General features: G+C 43.5%; 1 protein-coding gene across 3 annotated transcripts in view; it reads left to right on the forward strand.

Annotated features, from left to right (window-relative positions):
- Positions 1-5,501, forward strand: part of SRGAP1 (SLIT-ROBO Rho GTPase activating protein 1) — a 139,593-nt gene extending 134,092 nt beyond the window's left edge. For all 3 annotated transcript variants that reach the window (XM_064701856.1, XM_064701857.1, XM_064701858.1), the window contains 3 exons: positions 122-256; positions 383-728; positions 2,455-5,501. In XM_064701856.1, the coding sequence (XP_064557926.1) occupies positions 122-256; positions 383-728; positions 2,455-2,832 (859 nt within the window). In that variant the 3' untranslated portion in view covers positions 2,833-5,501. The remainder of the gene's footprint in view (positions 1-121; positions 257-382; positions 729-2,454) is intronic.
- The last annotated feature ends 19,864 nt before the right edge of the window (positions 5,502-25,365 follow it).

Consider the following 25,365-nt stretch of genomic DNA (forward strand, 5'->3'; position numbering starts at 1 on the left):
GATGTGCAAGGGCTGCAGTGCATTTATAACATGCCTGCTTTTCTTAAGGGGATTAAAATCTGAGAGTGCTAAGGTGCTCTCACTCACTGACTTCTCATCTCACCACCTGTGTTCTGTTCAGGGATGATACTTTCTCAGACACACTGAGCCAAAAAGCAGACAGTGAGGCCAGCAGTGGACCCATAACTGAGGACAAGTCATCATCAAAGGATATGAACTCTCCTACTGACCGTCACTCAGATGTGTATTCAGGAAGGTAAGCCTCAGTGTAACATGTTTTCAGCAGTCCTGCTCACAGCTCAGCTAACACAGTAATTACTCCTGCACTTGCTTATGCTGGCTCACTACAGTTTGTTCTTCCACCACTTCTCCACTGGTGCAGGCAGAGAAAGAGATCAGAGCCTCCACCTCCCCTGAGACGCCCAGGCAGGAGCAGTGACGGCCACTGCCCGGTACACCCACCTCACCCTCTCTCCAACTCGGCCCTGGAGCTGGGCTCCCCCAACCTGGCAACTCACTGCAGTCCCAGAGCCCTCCTTCAGAACCGCAACCTGAACGCCGACAGCCCTGAGCGGCGGCGCCGGCCGGGCCACGGCAGCCTCACCAACATCAGCAGGCACGACTCGCTGAAGAAGATCGACAGCCCTCCCATCAGAAGGTCCACATCCTCTGGTCAGTACACAGGTTTCAATGACCACAAACCACTGGACCCGGAGTCAATAGCTCAGGTTTGTGTCTTTTTTATTTATGGCGCTGTCTGATTTTCTGAGCAGCAAATTCCATTGAATAGCACAGCACAGAGCACATGCTCTGGTGGGAAGGTGTGTGCAGGGTAATGTCCTACTTGGCTTTCCAAACAGAGTGTGTGTGAAAGAAGATATATTAAGCAGTCCTGAATAGAACAAGCACAAAGAGGAGTAAATGCTGCAGAAACAATAAAAAGAAATTATTTCCCATTACACTGTAATGAAATTGCCTCTACCATACAGAACACTAGGACAGTCTTACAACAGCTACATAGACCACTGTGCTCTGCTGAAGGCTGGCCTATTCTGACTTGCATGTAGTAAGTGTTCAATTATGTCTCAGTATTGTGGTAAGCAGAAAAGGGCTTTGACTGGCTAGTAGTGACCATTGGCATTCAAAGCAGAGATTTACAGTCCCGGGTCTTGTGCATTTTATAGTTTTCATACAGTTCATACTGTGTGTTGCTTTGAGGCGTGTAGTAGAACCTGATGTGCAAGATGTCACAGCTGCATAAATTGTGGGCAATCTTACTGTGTAAACAGTCACCCTGTCTCATTCCTGGCAGTGAAGAGGTGAAGAGAATGGAGTAGGAAGTACCCTGATCATCAAATTGGTCTGTTGTACTGAGCTGGTAACAGCTCTTGAGTAAATAGATGCCTCTGTCTTCAGAACTCACATTTTATCTAGGAGGGAAAAGGTGATTACTAGGAGCACCCTGAGGGTGCTCTATGATTGCAAATGCATTTTACAATAACACTGGCATTCATGTTTTAAAATTTAATGTACTGATAATGCTTGCTTTCAAACTCTGCTTCCAGTGAGGAATAGAAGGGAGTGGCATGCTTAGGTCAGAACCCATTTATTAGGGTTAGAAAGTGCAAGTGTTTTTACTGTTTTATTTTACTCTAAGCTGTTAATTTACTTTCCTGGAACAGCACTGTTTGACTTAAGATATCTCTTTTTTATACCTAGACTAGAACCCAAACTTTGATTAAACTATGTGAAAGGCAGTGTGAGCAGGCAGGGAACACAAGATATTTTAAGCTTAGTTGTATCTCAGTATCACTGAGAAGCAGTAAACTAGTCTCTTGGTGCATTCTTTTAGCCATCAGGCCTGAAATCCTGATGAATAGTTTTTCTTAGGTATGCATACTGACCAATATCTTACAGATTTTTTCTGTTTAAGATTTAACTTGATGAAACAAGAGGAGACAAGAGCTGATAGGCACGCAAACTTTATTTCCTTAGAAAACTAGGTTTCGTAATCCATGTGAAGGAATACAGACCCTGAGCACCTGAGGCTTTAGATGAACGGAGCAGTTAGCTAAGAGTGAACAAATGGACTAAAACCTTTGCAGTTGTCAGTAACCAAGAGATGACAGAAATCTTCACCACTAAAACATTTCTAAGCAAACATCAGTTGTCCTGAGGATCACTTCATAAATGGCTTGCAGCTTTTGGTGTAACACCTCTTTTTGATTCTCTCATATGAACAAGGTTAAATGTTTGTAATGTTCACCCAAAGCTGCCATGTTGTCAGTCATAATGTCTTTCAAATAAATCTGGTGGAAATTAATTTTAGCATTATCATAACTGTTAGAGGATGGTTGGTGAAGTAATTAATGCATTTCCTTATCCCTCCCCTTGCTCCTCTGGCATTCAGTAGCAACACAAATGACTTGCTGCCCTCTCTGTGCTCTGACGCAGGACATTGAGGAGACAATGAACACAGCACTGAACGAGCTCCGTGAGCTGGAGCGGCAGAGCTCGGCCAAACACGCCCCCGATGTCGTGCTGGACACCTTGGAGCAAGTGAAGAACAGCCCCACCCCTGCCACCTCAACGGAGTCGCTCAGCCCTCTCCACAGCATTGTTTTGAGGAGCTCTGAGCCTCAAATCCGCCGTAGCACTAGTTCTTCCAGTGACACCATGAGTACTTTCAAGCCCATGGTGGCCCCTAGAATGGGAGTGCAGCTGAAACCTCCTGCTCTTAGGCCAAAACCTATTGTTCTTCCAAAAACAAATCCTAGCGCAGGGCCTTCTCCTCCTTCCCAGGGTCCAGCCGACAAATCTTGCACAATGTAGGCAGCTCAGCCACCCACAGTGCCCAGCTGGGGTGTGCTAGGGAAAGAGATGGATTAACAATAGAAGTCAGGGCTCCGTAACATCATTTGTTCATGTTTGTAACTGGAGAGGCTTTGTTTTTCAGTGTTTTTGAATGTATTGTCTGAAAGTAGCTACATTAACATGGGCATTTGTATTTTGTATGGTTTCGATTAAACGAAAAACTGGACAATTGTGCATAGTTTTAAAAAACAAACATAGACTTACTTGAAAACTTGATGCTGCACCATTTGTAATAAAACCAACACAGATCACAAACAGCTTGCCACGTTGTACCATACTTCACAGTCTTACTGTAGCTATATAATAACAGATCCTGCACAAAACTAAGGGGCGGGAGGGGGTTCAGAGGACATGGAGCCTCTCATTTCTGGGTCACCAAACCAAATCTCAAGCAGGTTTGTAAGAACTGAAACTTAGCATGTGAGGATTACGTGTCTGTGTGGAATGTCTAAGTCATCTCAGGCCACATTTCTTATTTAAGACACAAGAGAAAAAAATCACCAAACCCTCACAAACTCATAATTGGCACCAAGTGTTAGCTTTCTTGTTGGCAGTCTCACTAGAGGCAAGCGCTGGATGGAGCTGGAGATCACGTTGCTCTCACTGATACAAAGCAGCATTCCAGGACACAGCTAAAGCACATCTCCAGGATAGTATCTAGAAACTCCTTTTGCTGCCCTCTGTAATAGTGTACCTTCTCCCATGAAGTCAGACCTTCATTCCCTGATACCACATTTTTTACAGAAGCTGAATTTGTTTGAAGTTCACAGAAGCCAGGCTCTGGGGAGTGCCTGAACCTGCTGGTCCATCAGGGAGCATGAGGGGCTATTAAAGGGATCAACTACACAGTAATTCAGGAAAGTCTCCCATTGACTTTATTGCTCAGTGTCCAATTAAGGACGTGATTTGGGTTGCAATAGTCTGAGTTTCGAGCTGACCCAGCTGTGCTGACTGCCTTGCACAGCAAATGCTCAGTTGTGCTGACAGCAGCAAGACAAGGACTCTGAAGGGGGACTACCCCCTGCCAGTGGTGCAGGGGTCACTCACAGGACAGGCAGCTGAGTTTCTACTGCCTAGATTTAAGCTGACTAAAGTTTTCCATAACCCTTTTCCCCTCCACTTCCCTTTCCTTTAGTGACAGAAATCAGTACCTTTCTTATATCTGTGCGAGTGGCGACTGTCAACTTTGCTTAGTGCTCTGTTGTTAAATTTTGTTAGGCATGAGCTAAACCTACAGCTGTTCTGCACATTGCAACAGTAAGCCATAATACTATTTCTGTGAACATGCTTTCAAGCATCCAATCCACAAAAGAAGGTTCAGTTAATAAAATAGGGAAAAATCACTTGTTGTCCACCTACAGAAGTACAACTGGCTGTAATTAAGATCTGTTTTTCCACATATTCTGTAAGATCTCACTTTTGGAAAGCTTGAAATTTTACAACTCATTATACATAAAAAATTGAGTTTGGGAGGAGAAGAGTAGGGACAAAATTTGATAGACATAATTGCTGAGGTGACAGGAGTAATTTCCTGTTACTTAGGAGCAATTTATTCCTGCTCTGGTTTACACCTTTTAGACAGGTGATGCAATGTGAAGCTCTAGGTGTGAGAAGTACCCCATAACTGCCTCTGAGCCTCAAACTATTGCTGATATTTGCAAAGACTTTTCAGTACAGTCAGAGACTTCACACACATCTAGGTAAGAGGCAAAGTCTTAATCCACCACAGTGGGCTGTGCAGCATGGGTCAGCAAACCTCCATCCTTGGCCTGGCCCTAATGCCAGGGCCAGAGCCTAAGCCAGACCAGCCCCAGCTGCAGACCAGTGCTGGTCTGCTCACTTGTTTGGGACCAGAGGTATTTTCAAGTAGTTCCCCAGTTTACTAGACTCAGTGGAGCAAAACTGGAATTTGTCTAGCATTTTTAAATTACCCACCTGGCACAATTGAGATGGATACCTGTACCTTTAAATTGCATAGGGAATTTTGTATGTTTAAATAACTGTACTGGACTCCATAATGCTTTTATTAGAAATTGTTTAGCAAAAGAAAATATTAGAAACAGTGCATTTAGTGAATGCATCCACTTAGTGCATTCACACAGTTAATGTGTAGTTTGATGGTTATTATAGATACTTTAAAGCATAGTAAGTGGATATGTAACAGGAAAGACTGCTACATCTACAGGCGTACTAAAGGGTAACTCCTGCACACCTAATCCAATCAGTATTGTCCTTTACTGTCAAGTTTGATGAATTGCAGTACTGGTAGCTTCCTGCTTGTTGACTGTTACCTACTTGTGTCAATGTACATCTGTAGTATGTACATGTGAAAGTGCCTTTAAATTTTAGAGGAGCTTTAGCTTTGCTCTTGTACTGTTGCATTTCCATTGCATCCTTTCCTGTTTCGTGTATGGCTGCATTCCCATTGCATTCCTTCCACTCTTGAAGATCAAATAAAAACATGGAAAACCCTCAGTTCTGGAAGAGAAATGTACTGTTAATCTGTTGTGACAATGCACTTTTATGTATAGTACTGTACATTTTTGGCATGTACCATTACAAGCTTCAGTATACATTCAAGTTTGTTCCTCATAGTGTATCTTTATAATAAAGAAGATAGTTCTGTCTGTGTGTGTATTTTTGCTGGGGAAACCACTGTATCTTCCAACATGGATTGATGATCTACTTCCCACATAGGGAAGCATCCAGCGCACCAGCATCCCCCACTACCCACACCCCACACTGCATCAAGAGCTATCACACTCTTGGCCTGAAGAAGCACTTGTTCCTGGAAAGTTCCTTGCCTAACTTAAAGTCCCTCTTTACCTGAAAACCCCTCGCAAAGAGCCACCAACTTCACGCAGTTCTGCTGAGAACCCATCAAGGGTAGTCAATCCTGCTCACAGTGGCTGAGGAAAGCCTCCACTGCCCACTTGGCCAAACACCCTGCTATCCCCCTCCTGCTCCCCACAGGAAAAATGGGGTGAGGAAAACACTCCAGCTTACATATTTTAAAAATAGAGTGAAAAGAATTTTAAAAGGGACATTTCTTAAAATGGGGATATTTCGTGGAACAAAAGAGAGAGATGCTGTCAGGCTGGGAGGGGGTGGGGGGAGTGCCACAGTTAAAGATCATCTTCAGTGACCTTATGTCTGAGAAATGGTGGCAATACACATCCTTCCAGCTGGCTTCAGGAACCAGGGGGTCTCATTGTCAGGCTGATAGCTGCAGAGAAATGTTCTGCCATACATGGATCAGATGCTCTCAAGGACAATTCCTGGGCTCAGACTACAGCTGCCAAACAGGCTTGCCATGCTTTCCCACCTTAGACATTTAGGGGCAGAAGAGCTATTTGGAAATCCATTCTCAGTCCTTGCCAAAACAATCCAAACCAGTCATACCTGGTTGTTGTTGAGGACCACTGTGTGCCTGAAGAAGACAAATGCCCCATTCCTAGGAGTGTTCCAGGCCAGGCTGGATGGAGCTTTAAAAAAAAAATGTGGTTTTAAGGTGGAAGGTGTGCCTGCCTATGGCAGGGGGTAGGAACTGGGTGATCTTTAAGGTGCCTTCCAGCCCAAACCATGCTGTGGTTCTGTGTCAGGCAGTGTGGGGTGGTGTGGGGGAAGGGGCACCCCAGCTCAGAGCAGGGTTGTCACTCCTCGTGCTGAGAAAGCTGTGACTGCTCATGGATCAGCCTGTGGCAGCAGTCTTTGCACCACAGCGTCCAGCGACCTACTTCAGGCATTTCTTCTTGTCCCCTACTGCACAAAAGCTGACTGAGGCACACAGGAGGGGACAGCAAAGGTCATTCCTCTTTCAAGGTCCTACACAGCCCAGAGGATGCATAACCCAATTTCCACAGTCAGATCCTTCACTGGTGAGGGGAGGGGCTTATGTGGTGGCCTTGAATCTGTTTTAAAATAAGTAAGAAAACACAAGAAGAGGAGTCTTCTCCTGTTTTATAGTATGAGGTTTCAGTGTTGCACAGTGCTGACTTCCTTACTTCCTTCCAGTTTTTGTAGTGGAAAGAAGCCCAGCTCTCACGGAGACAGCCAAAGCTTTTGGCAGGTAGTGGAGGTACTGCTGACTCTACTGATGCTCGAAAAGCAAAAGGGTGATGAGATGTTTTGCTGAGAAAAGTGTATTGGCTGAACAGAAAAAGAGTAGCAGTGGCAGCAATGTGTTTAGGTCTCAGGTCACTGCTGCAAATCATTGTTTCAAGCCACATGCAGCTCCAGGATGTGGCACTGCCCCAGCCTGCACAAACACCTCCTCAGGCAGCATAAGGAACCCACAGAGGATCCACTCAGGATTTAAGTTCTCCTTGGCAGAGACACATTTTATTTCTTACTCTGTGGCTCACATGGACTTATCCTGACCAGAAGGATCCATATTTGCTCTGTTCAGTCACTGCTACCCCATGGAACAAGCCTTGATGTCAGTCTGGATGGAACTGATACATGGGGAGCAACTGAAATGGGAAAAGTATTAACTGGAGATGGTACAAGATGAAGGTACCATTCCTGTGCATAGGAATATTGCTTTTTCCATGAACTTGCCTCTTGATGGAAAAAAACTCTCACTATTATGTATGAAATCCTAAACAGATCAACAATTTAACATCCTAAAACCCAGTTAGCTGAACCAGCTCAATTATTGTTTAAAAAACAAACCAACCAACCGCTCATTCATACATGCCGCTGTAACTGCAGCTACTCCCTGACTCTCATTTTGCACAAGGGCATTTTGCAGACCACACAGCTGGCAGCACCGGTCTCTGCCAGCACTCTGGCTCCGGCAGACCCAGCCAGAGGAAGTTTTTCCTGCCAGGGAGCCCCTATGGCTCAGGGTGTCCCTCACTGCACCGCAGTGCTGCAGCTCACCAGGACCACGGCGGCCTCGGCCTCAACCCCAGGTCCTGGCGCCCCTCAGCCTTTCCCGGCAGTCAGTCCCACTGGATACCCAGCTCCCCCGGGCCCAGCAGCGCTGTGGCCCTGGCACAGTGATTTGGTTCCTCTCACCCAACTTCCTTTGGTTCCTGGCGCCCCTCAGCCTTTCCCGGCAGTCAGTCCCACTGGATACCCAGCTCCCCCGGCCCCAGCAGCGCTGTAGCCCTGGCGCAGATTTGGTTCCTCTCACCCAGCCAATCCCACTGATCAGCAGGGCTAAAACCAGTGGAAAGGAAAACAGAAAATGGCAGGCCTCGGAGCAGCCTGCCTGATGCACTGTCCACACCAGGTGGGAGAACAGAACTTGTGAAGTGGCACTAAGCTGGAATCCAGGGAGAGAAGAGCTCTGTGTTCCCTTGCCTTCTTACATAGCAGGTACACTGAGAGCTGGCAGGCCCAAGGAAGGAGAACATGAACAATTTGATGCTGGCTGAGGGATTAAATAGAGTTAAATGACATGATCTGGGTCTGGCTGAAATGGACAGGTCAGCAGGTTTTCTCTTACCTTGCTCAATATATACATGCAAATGAAAAATGCAGGAATATACTTTTAACTGTAACTCTGCAGTCAGCTGAGCCTCTGCCCCACGGCTGCACAAGTAGTGTGCCCATGTCTGTCTCTTCTCCCAAGTAACAAGAGATAAGCCAAGAGGAAATGGCCTCAAGATGAATCACAGGAGGTTTAGATTGGATGTTAGAAAAATTTCTTCACTGAAAATGCTGTGAAGCACAGGAAAAGGCTGCCCAGGGAAGTGGCTGAGTCACCATCCCTGGAGGTATTTAAAAGCCATATAGATGTGGCACTTGGAGACATGGTTTGGGGGTGGGCATGGCAGTGCTGGATTGGCAATTGGACTCCATGATCTGAAAGGTCTTTTCCAACCTAAATAGTTCCGTGATTCTGTGATCCCCAGTTGTGTCACTGCCATCTTGCAGCAGGGTCAGGCCACACTGGTCACCGCAGACACATGAGAGCAGCTTAATGATTCAGGGTTGGAGGTTGAGGAATTTCCCCTTTTTTAATTAACAAGCTGCATTGATTTATTTTTTTTCAAGTAGCATACTAATGGAATATGAATGTGAAGTACAAGGCCAAAAAAATAAATTCAGCTGTGAAATATAGACAAGTTGTGCTGTACAAAGGAGGTCAAACACTTGTGGGATCAAAATCAATAATAGCTGCACTGACTGCAGTACAGTGGATAAACCAAAACCAACCCCTGCGTGTTCTCATCTCTGTGAAGCACATTGATTCCTCCCTTAATGTCTGCCATGTGCCTTTTCAGTAGTGTACACTGACATCTATAAACCCTGACCAAACAACATAAAATAGTGATTTACATTTATTTGAATGAATTACGCTCCAGGAGGGACAAATCACTGAGCCCAGCACTCCTCTGGAGGTGAATGAGACACTCACTGAAATGGTCAGGCTTCTGGCAGTGAGTTTTTGATTGCAAAGAAGTGGCATTAATATGGATGTTGGTACCAGAGTCATGAATAGAGAATTTAAATGTGTTAAAGGTGGAAAATGCCTCAAATATTTCATGACTTCCACCCAGAACTGCTGAGTACCTTAAAACAACTCACTGCAACACATATTTTAATTGGGTTTTTACCTGCCTACAATCTTTTCCGAGCCAGACATTACAGTAGCACCCCAGCACCCCCAGCAAACAGCATCAAGGTGAATACACAGGGCTATCCATCAATGCTCACAGGTTTAAGCTGAATTTCACCTGCACAGTTTTCTCAGCTATTTAGTTTCTTTTTTTTCCTGAAAGCTACTAAAAATATGTTAAAAATTAATTTCAGACCTAGTGTGTAGATGATTTTTAAATTTGTCATACACATCACACGGCTTACTTTATGATTAAGTCAAAGTTATTCTGAACAGACCAGTTTATATACAATGTTACAATCAGAGATAGAAATGTGGCTAATCTGGGGCTGCTAAATCCTGTAGCAACTCTGAACTCTTCTCTGTACTTGTCCCAAAATTACAAACTAAACCCAAATAAATATGTATGTATGCATATATAATGTCTTGAAAGCATTGGAGCAGGTACATTGCAAAGTTCCTGCTGCATGTTTTATTTCTGGTTAACAAAGCACAGTAGTGGGGTCTGTTTTGGAGGGGGGAGAGCCCTGCATCCCTGTGCAGCACGTGAGGAACACCAGGCACCCTGACTGGAGGGACCCCATTTTCCCATCCCCACAGGACCCCCCTATGGGAATGCATGGATCCTCTGACTCAGGGAAGAGTGATGCACATAACTCCATGGTATCAGAAGGCTAATTAATTATTTTATTATACTATATCACACTATAGCTATACTAAAGAGATACATACTATACTCCATCATACTTCTGAGTCCTACTCAAAAACTCCTGACTGGCAGCCGACAGTCCCAACACCCACACGTGCATTCAGGTGGCCAATGAATCAAAACACCATCGCCAGAATTTAATCCAACAATCCCTCCAGGTCAATAATCTTCCAACACATTCCACATGTTCAAAACAACGGGAGCAGCAAGCAGAGATAAGAATTGGTTTTCCTTCTTCTCTGCTTCTCTCACAGCTTCTCTCTGTTCAGAGGGCATGTGAATACCACACCACCCTTCTCCTGTCCCCCAGGCTGGCAGCACAGCAGATTCTGCCCAGCTTTCTCCAACCAGACCCTGGGCAATGCTCTCACTACACCTCAGGCCTTCAAAATTCTTCCAGTATTAAAAATTAACTTTGTCAAACCCTGCACGTTCAGAGCTAATACAATTTATTACATACCATAGCCCTAAATGCCATTTGCATCCATGTCCATCCATGAGTTGTGCACGTGAAAATGTGCATGTTCAGTGAAGCAGCAGCTGATTTACAAGCTTTTATGTAAAAACTTGAGTTTCTTCTGTACCTACGTGGTAATATTGGGTCTCTGGTTTGGCCTCTATCAAAATAACTTGATATTCTGTTTGCATGCCATCAGTTTGTGTGCTTTCCATTTCACTGTTTTCATTTTCTTCCTGCTTTATAAGCATACCAGCAGGCTCCAGCATCTCAATGCCATTTCTGTGTGCACTACAGTTCTATCTCCAGTACCAGGTGCATTTGTTATTACCTTGAAGCAAACACAATTTTTTTAGAGATCTATTAGTAACTCTAGTCACAGAATAATTCACTTATGCTTAATGTGCTTTTCATTCTCAGTTAATAAAATCAATGGGAAGGCAGTTCCTGAAGATAATTTAACTTTCCCCAGGTTTCCTTTTCTTGGTGAAAAAAACAAAGAGTTTTTCTTGGGCCTTACAAATTTAGCAGCATCTGCCCCAGATATCAGCTGTGGGAAGAGCCCCATTTGAATATGCCCATGCAGAGTGGCAGCACTACCCTGGTCCCTGCACTGTGACCTCCAGGACTCACCCCTGGTCACCACAACATCAGTGGGACATTTTCCCCTCTGCTAACCTGAATGAGTGAGAGCATTCAAATCTGTCCATCTCCTCTGACACACTCTGAATCCCACGTGTCATGGTCAAAGTAAAGCAGCACCCAAATGCACTAGGATTCAGTCCACACCTTGCTCCCCTGGAGGAGGACTGGAGGTAAATATGTTGCCTGTGCCACCCCTACAAGGCTACTGAGTGTCACACATCATTCCTGAAGCCCTTTGCCCCCTTTGCTAACCCAACACAAACATCTGCAGTGCCTCAGTTTCCCCACTGCTTCCACTTTTCAAAGCGCTGGCAGCAGTCATGTCTCATCTGACTAAGGGAAGGATTCCAGCATCAAATAAAACACACCAAGTGGGGAAAAACCCCACATGTATGTGGCAGAACTGCTTGTAGAATTAGGTGCTGCAATTCTGAAAAGGAAATACAAATCACTTGGAGGTTATGCTTATGTGCAGAAAGTTTTCCAGTGTTACTTGCAGTAGCCTGAGTAAGAGTGAGGGATAATCAGGTTTGATCATAACTTCTGTTGAGATAGCACTGAAGTGGGAGTGGTGCTCTTCTCTCCAGGGCTTTTGTAATTCACTCCTGTCTCTGGGAAATGCTGCCCAGCACCTCTGGTGTCCCACTCCAGCGGGGCAGAGTTTGATAGGAGAAGGACCTAAGTGCAGGATGCTCTTAAACTGGGCAGAAGATGACTCTGTGTTAGAGTGCCAAAAATATGGTACAAAAATACAGCCAAAGAGGCAATGAGCTGAGTCCAGCTTACTCTCACATACCCAAGTGCTGGGAGATACTTCACAGCAGAGTATCCTCGCTGCTGGCTCAGGGTGTGCAGGGAAAGGAAGCAGCAGGGCCTGGAGGAAGTTGCAGATGTTTCAACACTTAGAAGAGTGGGGAGGAAAAAAGAGGTCACTGTAATTCAGGTGAAAAGTGACGCTTCAATTCCTGTCCAGCTTCCTCTGCACCAGCAGGGATTTTGTGCTCTCTGCCATAGCGTTGAAGGCAGGAGTGGCAGCCCACACTGAACTGGCCACTGAGGCTGTGCAAGGAGCCTGGCTCATGCAGGAGGTGAGACACCAGACATGGACAGGCAATGAAAGGCACCACCAGATTTTGTGCCCACACACAGCTCTGGTACAGTTCTGTCTCCAGAATGATTGTTTGTAAAACTGTCCTGTTTAACCCAAAGCAGAGTCCTCTGGAAACTTCATTTCCTTCATGTATTGTTGCATGCACTACTCAGAGTATGAAATATAAAACAATTTATTTTAAGCTCTAACTTGTACCTCAGGGTAACTGAATATTAAAAATTCATGGTTCAGTTCATAACAGTTTCTCATCATTTGTGTGGGTTTTCCATGGGGTTTACCTTTTAAGGGGAGCTGAATGCACATTTCATGGTGGGAGCACTGGCATTTGGCCTTGAGCAAAATCCCAGTCCCCAGCTAATTAACCTATACAGGAACAGAAAACTTACTCTATTGGCTTGTAGTACAAAATATACTGTCTGAATTTTTTAAAGGAAAAATCTTCCAAAAGGCCTAAACCAAACTGTCCAACAGCCTCTGTTTAAATCTGACTATTTCACAAGTGACGTGCTCTCTTCCAGATTCAAATACCAAACCAGAGAGTCCTTCTGTCTTTTAAGAGACTCAAGAGTTAAATTCAACAGCATCTCTCATTCCATGTATAGGATGTGAACTACATTGCATCTTTGTCAAGTTTTGTATAGCTAAATTATAAATTACAAAAGCCTGGACTGTAAAGATATCATACAGCAAATAAATTTAAGCAAACAAAAAGTCAACCACAAACTGAGAAAAACATTTTTTCTTGCACAGCTGAACACCTCATTAATACAAGACATAAACCAAAGCAAAGCAGCACAGAGAGAGAAAACAAAGCTGGCTTTAATAGGATTTCCCCTTTCACAGCAAATTCTGCAAGCTTAAATATATTTTCCATAATAAAAATGGACAAAAGAACCTCTGTAACTTGGTCCTAAAGAAATATTTTATTGAAATGTTTTGCTGCATTTTTCATGCTTATAGGATAAATGCATTTCATTGTAAAATCTTATATAAAACAACTCAGCTTTAACATAAGAAAAATGCTTTTTTGTTTGTTTGTTTGCTCTTTCTAGAATGAAATACTGCTGTGAAGTATGTCTTCAGGAAACATCCTGAGCTACACAAAGTGGCATTTCCTGATGGCACAATGACTTACTGGAAAATTACAGGTCAGTTCTGGCAAACAGCTTTGGGATGTCTCAGCTCCCTCAGCGGAGAAAGCCCCAAGGGCACACAGAGAAAACCCAAAGTACAAGTCAGGGCACTGGAGACCAAATATTGCTATTAAAATAGTCATGCTTAAGAATGCAAAGGAAAAGCTGTCAGACTAAGAACTTCTATTTGAGAGAGACAGATTAAAAATTTAGCAGCCTTGTGTTTTATTTAAGGAGTTCAGCTCAGCAATCTGAGGACACTGCTCTCTCTTCCTCCAACAGCGCGCGCTGCCCGTGGCTTGGCAGCACCCCAAGGAGGAGTTCAGGTATATTTATAAGTCATATAATTTGAGGTTTTCCTAACACTCTTGCAAGTGGCAAATCTTCCCCCATACTCACGATTCTCAGCTCTTACCTACCTAAAGATGCTTCCTATGTGTTTCCTTCAGTTGTGAGCACCACAGGAAGGGATGGAAATCTGCTGCTTTTTAAACTCCATCTGTTAATCACTCATGGTTTGCAAATGTCCTGCAGCCACTGACCTTTCAGAAACATTATCAGTTTGAGACTTCTTCCTTTTAAATGTATCTGATAACATCAAGTGTCCCTTGGTGAGATCTTAGGGTTTTATAGAGAAATAATCCCCATATTTATTTTTTAGAAGCCACTGGATCATATTGCTACAGCATCATTTTTCATTTCTCCCATTTATTGTGTAACCAACTACTTCTGGGTCTCTGCAAGGACAAAATCAGTATCTCTTGGTTTCTGTTTCCAGTCTCCATTACACACACATAAGAATACACACATGCAGACAGGTTTCACACCCTTATCCCAAATCTGGAGGGCCGGTGTTTCCCACTCCCAAGCTCTTGCAAATTTCCCTAATATCTTTCCTAAGTTGACAGACCCACCAAACAGAGATAACATTCCTCAAGTGTTTTATGACTATACATGTGTTTTCATATTTAGGAAGACTAAAGGAGACAATATCCAATGTTGAAATCACCTTTGATGCAGTGCATGTGTTTTCCACCACCAAAATCCATTCATAAGCATCCTTCAGGTGAATACCAACTTCTCCTCCCTCCTGGACTTTGCATTTTGACAAGCAGTGTTCTGCAGTCCATGCATGGCAGAGCATTGAGAGCCTGTCATCTCTTGCTTGACTGCTCACAGAAGGAAAATGGGTGGGCCCCATTGGGCTCACCAATTTTTTTTGGCAGTTCCTTGTAGCACGCTGCAACATCTCATTAACGCCCCTTGCCATGTAAGGAAGCAGCTGATGTACATATCAGAGGAGTTTCACTCCTGTTTAAAAATGTCTCTACTAACTTACTAACTGCAATAGTTTGTTGAACATCTTGGAAAAATCTCTAAGACAAACATTCCCTCATCAGAACTTCCTATTAAAATAATTTGCAGCAATATTCCTTCTAACAAGAGAACAAATTTCTGAACCAATGCTGTCCCTGTAAATAAACACTTTCCCCAAAGACAAGGGGTTTAACAGTATCTTGTGGGGTTAATTTAACACCACTGAAAAGTTTCCTCCAAGCTCATAAACCCTGAATTTACTCATTGGTGGACTAGCACAACCTCTAATCTTGTGAGCAGTCTCTGCTGTAAGAAGCTTCCAACATTATCTTTCATCTCATCGACCTTCAAAGTTTTTCAGCAGCTGAACACAGTTAAATCCACCTCTCTCAAAACATAGAGACAGAAACTGTCTTTTACATGGGAGGAATAGGGGTGGGAGCATTCAACAAGTCTGGGCATAAATCTTCTTGTCTATACCAGAGTAATACAAGAGACATTGATTATTTCAAAAGCCAGTTTTCTTTTATCATCAAAAAGACTGATAAGGCAGAAAAAAATCACCTTGGTATAAGATTTCTTGAGGTCACTTGCCAAAAATCATATACAATATTATACCTGCAGAACAATAGCAGAGTTTACAAATCTTTATGCACTGGCGTCACCTGATCTGGGACACAGCTGCACTGACATCACAGTTTATGCCTGACTAGATATCCAAATAAAGATCCTATGAAGTCTTTCATACTTCATTTATTTGTAATTGCCCCATGACCACAGACTTGCATTAACCCAAACAAAAGTAAACTGAGCAGATCCTAGCAGAGAGCAGGGACTATCTGAAGTGGCTTTGAAAGGCTTCCAGGGCTGATGCAACATCAGAAGAATAAGATGGGCACTGCACAAGCCCCCCCTTTGTGATTATTTTTTATTGTCAACGGGACATCTCAAAGACATGCTGGATTTAACTCCAGCACTTGAAAGATTTAAGTGAACAAAAGCTTGGAATATTCTGTATGAAAAGCAAACAAATGGACATACAATGAGATGATACAACAGAGCACATTTGCCAAATCTTTAATGAGATGGAACAAACATTTTCCCAAAGTTTTACACAGCTCCTGGTAAAACTAATGGCTCTAAGAAGCCTAAGATGTTAATCAAGGAGGGCTGCACCAGGTTTGAGCACAGATCCATGTAGTTCTGTACCTAATCCCTAATAGGGACTCAGATCTATCTAGGGTATTTTGGAAAACCAGAACCAGCATGCAGTGGTAGTTCAGTAACCTGTACCTTAGAGTTTACCTCACCCAGATGCCTCACTTTCTTTTTTTTTTTTTTTTCGCTTAAATTAGTAAATGGAAACCACACCACTCAGTGAATCTCTGAAAACTTAGTTCTTTGGGTTGATGAGTTTTACATTATTTACTGGAGTAGTTATAAAGGTCCAAACAGAAAGAAAAGTAAAACTAAAAAAAACCCTGGCTGCTGTAGATGTCAACCATGGTGCTGTAAGAGCTGGACTTTGCTTAGAGGAACTAGAACAAGGACTCCAGGACATGTGCCAGTGGTGCTCCTCATGTCAGTAGAATGCTGAAGCACACAGTAATCAGAGCTTTTTAAAGAAAAAAAGGACTTAAAACATATCTGTGATTACTTTCCTAAATCCAAAGTGACACAGCCTCCAGCATAGCCTAGATTCCTCCCCAGCACGATACAGGTCCAAATCCCAAGATGCTTCTGAGCCAATATCGTTCCTATGCTCCCTGGCAGTAAATACAGTTCTGCTGGCATACCCAAAACTTACCTGCAAAAAAGCACAGGACAAAATGAAATTGGAGACATTTAGGAAATATTGGTGCTATTAAGCTGTACATCCCAAATTGAGGTTTTCCCATTCCTGGACTTCCTGGTGCCTATAAATCAGCATTCATAAGAGCAGCATGTAAGCCCTGATGTGAAACACCCCTACTGCCATTTATGTGGCCTCATTTTGAAGTGTATGGTATAGCACAGAAACTAACATGTGAAGGGTTTAGGGATTTTTAAAAGTAGCTGATGAACAGAATATTATGTTCTTTTAAAATAGCCATCACCCTGCATCAAGTTGAATGGATTTCTGTCTTTACAAAACCAAATTGCTGGATGTGCTATGCAGTCAAGGAGGTCGTTTTCTTGCACAACTGCAGAGAAATAACTGATAAGAATGCTCTTGGCCCCTACAGGGGTAAATAGGCATTACACCCAATCTCCTAAAGAAAGAACCATTGAAAGCAATATCATTTACGTACAGGGCCCTGCTCCTGTGGATCGCCTACATGAGAAAGGCCCTGACAAGGAGGAATTTATGCCTAGCTCATGAGTAAGGAAAGACAGTGTATTGTTCTTAAAGCCCAAGGAATAAGAGAAAGCAAAGGCAATTTAAACAAAACTGAAAAAAAAGATGCATTTTCAAGGCAGAACATACATTTTTTTTCTGTATTAAGTGGGAGCATTTGAAGCAAATCAGCTTAAAATTACTTTTTGCAAATGGGCACCTAGTGTCCCATTGAGTTGTGTCATTGGCAGATACAGAGGTGAAGAGCACACACAAACTGTTTGGGAACAGCCCCAGTGCCAAAATTATGGGTTTTTAACACACATTATATAATAATAGTGCACATAATTAGGTTTGGCTTAGCAATTTATGGCTGATCAGTGTCCTTAACTTTATAAATACGAAAGAAAAATTTAGCATGAGGACATGGAATACCAGGTAATGACACTGGAAGGGCATGTTCACTGACTGCAGCAGGTGCAAGTGTTTCTGTGCATATGAGGCAAATGGTTCAGAGCCTCCCAGAACGGCATCCATCACCCTCCTGAAGGAACGTGATGAAAATTCTGCTCCATCACCATGACAACTCGTGCCACACCATTGCTATAGTAACTGCCTGAACATTATTAGTTTTTAACCACACACTCAATGGCCAGCGTGCAAATGAGGAGGAGCCACTCAGCTCTGCCCTGCTGCTGCTCCCACCCCAGCCTGTGTTATTGCAGTGTAATCTAAGCTCCTTCCATGTTCCCCCAGCCCCACACTGTCAGCCAAGCTCCCCACCACTGCCAGCTCTCCAAACCCAAGTCTGTCTCATCATGGGAGCACTAATTGCACCTATATTACTGTTAGATTTGTGGTTCCCCTCCTCCCCTCAAGTGATTTATCAGGCTAAGATTAAATGCAAGTAGAAAATTTCATCTTCCCAATGATTCATTGAAAATCTGTTCTATTAATCCAGTGCACCACAGGGTGGCTTTGCATGCTGCATTAGCATCCTACGCACGCAGTCACACTATCAGTTCAAAGGCACCATCCTGTCCCCTGAAGAGCCAGGATTTCAACATTGTCATGGTGCAGGAATGCATTTACTGCACCACCAAACCCCATGTGATCATCATTTTAATACTCCAGCTCAGGCTGCAATGCTGCCCCCCAGCAGCATAGCTGTTGTGTGCAGTGATGTAAAACAGCAGCAGGGAAACACACACTAATGCGTCTCAGATCACATCAAAGCCCAAAGGCTGTGGCTAGATAGTGCCTTACATCCAGCTACCTTCCAACACCAAAGACGGGAAAATAAATACAATTTATTACTGGGGTTTGACCCAGGCTGGGGGCAGAGGGTGAAGCACAAGCTTGGCTGTCATCACAAAAGGTAGCAAGAGGTTGGGAGGAGTTTGTCACTCTCTGGGGACACCATCCCCCCCTGACTCCCAGCACAGCAAGCCCACACCCCCAGGTCAGGCAGGTTCATCAACCATGCTGAAAGTGCCATGAAATTGGCTTGCTCTCCTCTTGGAGGACAGATGGGAGAAGAGAAGGTCCTGCTGGCTTCTCCTTTGACCCTTGTGTTCTTTCCACTTTCCCTCCTCCTCTGCCTCCTGCAGGTTCTCTCTGGGGCTGGTGCAGGCTGCAGCACTGTCCCCCACCTCCATGCCAAGGGCAGCAGTGGGGTGGCACAGGCTCTTGCCCGCAGCCCTCGTGCCCAAACACAAACCCAGCATCATCTTGTGGGGCTTGTGAAAGGTATCTCTGCCCATGGAAGGGGGTTGGAACCAGATGATCTTTCATGTCCCTCCCAACCCAAAATCCCAAACCATTCTGTGATTCTACCACAACCCAAAGCAGCACGAGGACATCAGCCCCAGGGCCTGAGCCACCAGCCCCTGCAGTGCCCTGTTCCTGTCCCTGCCCCTCAGCCCCCAGTGCCCAATGGTCTGGCTGTACTTTGGCTGGTACAGTACAACCATTTATCAGGGTTACATGGTGATACCATGGTGACATACATGGTGTGCATCATGTGCATATGAGTGTACCACACTCCATACACACACACACACACAGTTATGCTAGATATATTTATACTTATGTACCACAGTAACTCTTCCCACTATCAAAAGACTATCAAAAGATTATGCCACTATGAAGACTATAAAAATCTTGTAATTACTTTGCATTAGGCTTAAACCCTAGGCTGATGTTCCCTATGAGCCTTTAACAGGTCATACTGCACAGCCTTGGTAAACAATATTGTTTTCATTTTCTCACTGTTTAATAAGAAAAAAAAAAAAAGGAAAGAAAAAACCCACTCCATCTTTTCCAAACTGGAATGCAAATTTAAGTGAATGGGTAGTTTTCAAGAGAAAAAAAAGTCATAAAAGTTCTTTTACAGATTTTTTTTGGCAATCAATAAAAAAGTTTCTCGCAGAGAAGATGAAACAACATCATTTTAGTGTTCCTAAATACATTAAGATATGAAACTAGATACCTGCTATTGCTGTTTACAGCTAAAACAGAACTACAAATCATCCTATGGGGAAAAAAGCCAGCAAGACTCAAACAAATCTGACTAGAGCAGTAAAATCTATCTCATGTTTATAAATGTGTAGGAGAGTATTATTTTATTCTTGAAAGAGATTCCTAATTACTTTTTTCTTTTTGTAATAATACCACCCTCTAGTGGCACTTCTTCTGCCTTACTGAAGCAAAAATGTGGTTTAACATATCAATCACATGCATTAAGAAATGGTACAAAAATTGCAAATAGGAATCTGTTGACCTGCACTGAATTTCAAGCCAACATTCTGCAGTCTCTGAATCTTTGCATCTTTGGAAAAAGCTCTGTCTGGCTCAATTCAAACATAACATACTAACTCAAGAAAGTGCTACCATGAAAAGCATAAATAAAGTCCCTTTTCATGCACATTTGCAGAATAACATTCCAGATAGATGAATTCCTCAGTGTTTGGTGAGTAAATCACACTCTGAAGTATGAGCCTTATCGTTTCAACTATTATCTTAGTCCCTTGAAGATATTTTCCTTGACAGCTTTAAAAGTAGATATAGCAAGAGTTTGTGACTGCTCCATCTCTTGTTTTGCACTTCCTTTTTGAACATACTAAAAATTCATCAATAAGGTGGTTGTGGGATTTTTTAACTGTTCTCTGACAATTTCAGATAGAAACAACTAGAATGAGCCATTCCTAACTTACAAGCCATATTTCAACAAAACCGTCCTAAGCAGAGGTGAGCCTGAGGCACCCACAGCATATTTAGATATTGAGAGCCTTACATTTTCTGGGGTAAGGATTTGGGATATCATTTCAGTCTACAGGGATAGCAAGAAAAATCAGATAGTGCCACAGATCCCACTAGGTTGGAGCAAGATTTATATCCATTTATTTTTATGCTTGATAGAGAGTGAGTAACACACAACTTCAGAAATTTGCCTTCTGCTTTTCTCTCTGCAAGGTACAGTCAGGTCAACCAGCTTGAGGCAACTCCTGCGCTGGGAAAATTCAGTGTACAAAATTTTGAAGTCCTCCAAGCAAAGCCAGCCTGAGCACACAAAGGAAGTTCATAGTAGCTGATGGGCTACATCCAATTCTATTAAATTTGCAGGCAAAACTGTAGATAAATTGTGTAGGAGGGTGAGGTGGAGGCTTTATTCATTGCACTCATTCCCCATTTCTGTAACAATAAATGAGTATCAGGTTTTTCCCAAAAAGCTGTTATCTATTATTATCTAATGACACTTGAAAGTAACTTGCTCTTGCTCTTTCTAGACAGGAATGCATGATGAGAAAGGAAAGGCAGCTTTTATTTGGCTTACACATCTTGCTTTCAGCAGAGCTCCAGGCACTTTACTCAGAGATGAGCTCTACATCTAGAATGGGACTTAATCTGCCAACTTTTCAAAATAGTTTGGACAGATTTGCATAATGGGATTAAAAGCAGAAAGCTAAACCTGTTAGTACTCCCAATCTCTCACCCCATCCCCCTAAAGTGCTGGCATCCCTCAGACTGAAGACAGGAGCCAGCTGTACTGCTGGAGGCAAAAGCACCTTTCCCACTGCAAGTCTTACACAGAACCCTCACATGAATGGTATTATAACCCAAGTGTTCACTGTTTACTTGTTGCCTTCCTAGAGTTTTACCTCTAGGTGATATAGAGGTCTCAGGCAGTCACAGACAGTCCTTGGTGGAGCCTCACTCCCAGTCCCTGGAGAGCACTGGGAGAACCTGTGGCATCAGGCTGCAGCAGCCACCACAGATCCTGCTGAAAGCAGGGTGGCCCTTTGGCCACTGCTCACAGTGATGGCTGTGAACCAGTTCTGGGCTGCACCCACCCAGAAAGCAGGTGAGCTTCTCCTCTTCAGACAATTGAACCTCTCCTCCCCCATCTGCCAAGAGAATTATCTGAGGCCAGGGAGAGGAAGCTTATTCCTTACCTGAGAAAGCAGAGGAAATACCTGGAGGCTCTGCTGAACGTCTGTGTTACCACACAGAAGAAGAAGTTGACTTGGATTCCCCTGGTCAAAGCCAACATTGATATTTGGTATGACATTTTACTATACAAATGTTTAAGAGACCATCCATACTGTGGGAAGCAATTCCGTCTACCTGGCTTCCCTAAGAGAACTAACTCCAAGACAAAACCAAAGCTTGGGAATTCACTTGAATAGGGACACCCCCAGGCTGACCTCAGCATCTCTCACTGGTCCTCATTTTGCCAAGGATCACATCATCCTTCCCACAGGAACCTGACAATTCTTGGTTCAAGGTTGTGCATCCCAGTACAGGACCATGGTGACATTGGCTCCTCATGGCTCTGATCTGAGGAATTCAACTTGCACACACTAAAGAGCCTCTCAATACCTTTACAGCAAATGATGCATATATCAGAGCCAAAAACTTAGTGACACTAAATATTTTATCTGCAGTGAGCTGCAAAAATGAAGCACAGCATTTCACTGCTCTGAAGCTTCAGATGTTAGCTTGTAGCATTGTAGCAGCATATTCCAGCTAATAACAGGATACCACAAAGCTTGTCTTAATCATCTGCCCAAAACCAGCTGCTTTGCCAAGGCTGCTGATACCTAAAGATGGAACACCACCCTCATAGAAAGAGTAGAGTTATTTTAAAGTAGTCACATAAAACAAGCAGCTGCAACTACAGGTAGGATCTAGCCCAGCTTTTTCAGCACATAAAATTTATATAGATTCCTGTGAAATTAGGCCAGCAATGCAGAGAGACCAACAAAATCTGCTCACAGTCCATCTGCAATGCAGCCCTTCTGCATCTCTTTTCTCCCTGCCTGTCTTTCCCAGAGCTTCCATCTGCCCAAGCCCATCTTGTAGTGACTTGTCTCCCCTCTCCTGCATTTTGCCCTTCTTGACACTGTCCTGTGCAGCTGGGGCAGAGCCAGGTCCCAGCTGCAAGGTGGAGAACTCTGTTACCCTACCACAAACCCAGTGGCTGCAACACCAGGTTGGAAGTTAAGAGAGAACTGTACTGAAACAGGCAAACTCCCCCAGAAAAGCTCCATAGCAGTGATCAGAGTAAGTCAGGCTGTGTGTTGAGTGCATGCAAGCACCAGAGAGGGAAAGAAGCAGTTCCTGGAAAAAAAATGATTGAGCACTTAAACCAGTTTCAGTACAAAAACATTTTACTTCTATGCTCCAAAGGAGACTTCCTGTTTAAATCAGTCCTCTGCTAACATGAAATCAGAGTGCAGTTCCATCTTGCATTTGACCTGTATATTGTTTTTGCCAGGTCTGCAAAGCTGTGCTTTGTCAGCATTCTCATTTCCAGAGCCTCTTCTGCTTTTCCCAATAAACAGCTCCCACCTTTGCACAGTTGCAGCCCAAAGGCCATCCCTGCTGAGCCGTTCAATGGCTGTTTCCAGGGGCACAACACTGACCTACTGCTCCTGAGGCTCAGGCAGAGCCCAAGCAAATGAGCAGTGCTTGGCCTCCACTGCATCCACCCAGGCATGGCTGGCTTACATCCCTGAGAGTCTGAAAACAGGACTTCTGGAGCAAACAGGGCAGAAACACCAAACTTTTCAGCCAACTAAGTCAGCTTAGTGCCAGCACTTCTGGAAGCAAGCACAGAGCTCACCAGAAGCCCAGGACCAGCCACGGTGTGTGACATCTGGCTTTCTGCAAGATGAGCGGGTGTAGGCAGTGGGCCAAAACATGGGACTTGAGGAATGAAGTATGGCACACTGCTGATTTTCTCAAGAAAAGCTTGGTTATGAGAAGACTGGGACCCAGTGCAGTCAAAGGCAGCAGCAAGCTGAAGCATATACACAAAGAAGCCTCAGAAAAATGATGTCAAAGATCACAAATGTCTCAAAAGGCTCATACACGAAGATGAGTGGACCAGAGCAGTGATTAACTGTGTGAGTGCCATAAAATTATTTTCTGCTATAGTGCAAATATTTTTTTTAAGTGGATTAGATGAACACTAGGTGTTAGCATTCAAACAGATACCAGGAGTTACTTTTAGATCATTAAAACCTGAATATTGTATGCTTTATGCAGATGTTGCAGTCCTTCACAGCATAATACAAAATATATTAGTTTCCATTCCCTGCACTGTCTTTATGCAAAGGGAGGAGAAATAAAAAGAAAGTCTTATTCAAGAAAAAACCTGAATGCCACATGCAAAAGAAAGCAGCTTACAAGACATAAATACAAAATATATCAGACTTAAAATACATTTGCTGTCAAAATCACACTGCAGGCAAAGGATACTAAATTAAATATTCCCCCAGTATCCTCATGGACTCAAGCAAGTGATGAGGTACATGAAATTTGCTACAAGTAAAGCTCCAACACAGCTATTCTAAGCAATCTGAATGCCACTGGGAATATCAAATCTCAGTACCTGTTTTAAAAATGTTTAAATATGTCTGGAAGCAATGGCTTTCAGTATGCTATCATAAATATATTTACATCTTATATTTAAAGCAGTCATTTACACATGACTTTCAAAGATTTAATCTTAGCTAAACTGGTGTAGAGGAAAAGCTGGCAGATGGGCTATCACCCAGTTCAGCAAAAGTCTATTTGTTTTCCAGTTCTTATAGTAAAGACACTGATCAATCTTTCCAGTATTGGAGTTAGTAATGAATGCATTTTTTTCCAGTTACTGAGTTTCTGGTCACCTTTACTTACTCCACAGATATGTTCCCCCACTTGCTTAATTATGCAGGTTTTCATTTCTGGCCTAGCCAGTTTTACATCACAGATACAAAATCACAGAAAGGTTGGGGCTCACAGGGATCTTAAAGACCATCTGCATTCAAGCCTCTGCCATGGCTGGAGACACATTCCACCAGACCAGGTTGCTCCAAGCCCCATCCAGCCTGGCCAGGGATGGGGCAACCACAGCTTCTCTGGGCAGCTTGTTCCAATGTCTCACCATGCTCATAGCAAAGAATTTCTTCCACATATCTAATCTTCCAGTTTGAACCTAATGCAGTCTCCCTATAACCTCATTAGTAATTTAAAACATAAACTCCATAAAGCATCAAATAAGAAACTGTGCCATGAGTGTTCATGGATCTGACAAATCAATAAATATTCATTCATTCCACATACTCACACCCCCCACACTTTGTTTTTGGTCACAGCACACCTCAACTCTGCAACATTGTTTCATATTGATTGTGTGTCACCTCTCTTCAGCTTCACCTGCCTTCATCCAATGGCCTTCCTATGGCCTGATATTTCTGCTCCCAATGTTATATTAATTTAAGGCTGAGATCTTGCAAGGAGAGCACCAGGGACAGGACTCAGAGACAGCCCCACAAGCCTCTCCAGAACCCAATTCTTTCTACCCCTTGTCTGCAAATGTCTCCCATTCCCTCCTTGCACACACCACAGAGTAATGGTTATGGTTCCCTTTGGTTCTTCATCAACTGAAATATTCTTAAATTCTTACCCACAAGTCACAAGGCTCCTGTGATTGCTTCACCAAGATCCTCTGAAGAAAAAAACTGCAGCAAACCACCTCCTCCTGCACAAAAACATCACCCAGCATACCTTCCCTTCTGAGACACCATTTGCCAAGAACAATGACAGAAGTGTGATGTGAGCTACCAAGTCTACTGAACACTCACCCCCTTTTCTTCTCCCCATAAAAAACACTGGGAACAGCCTCTAGACATTTCAGCAACTAGCAAAAGCTGCTAGTCTGCTTCAAAGACTAGCAGCCC

This window comes from Zonotrichia leucophrys, chromosome 1A, assembly GCF_028769735.1.
Source record: "Zonotrichia leucophrys gambelii isolate GWCS_2022_RI chromosome 1A, RI_Zleu_2.0, whole genome shotgun sequence".
Lineage (NCBI taxonomy): Eukaryota > Metazoa > Chordata > Aves > Passeriformes > Passerellidae > Zonotrichia > Zonotrichia leucophrys.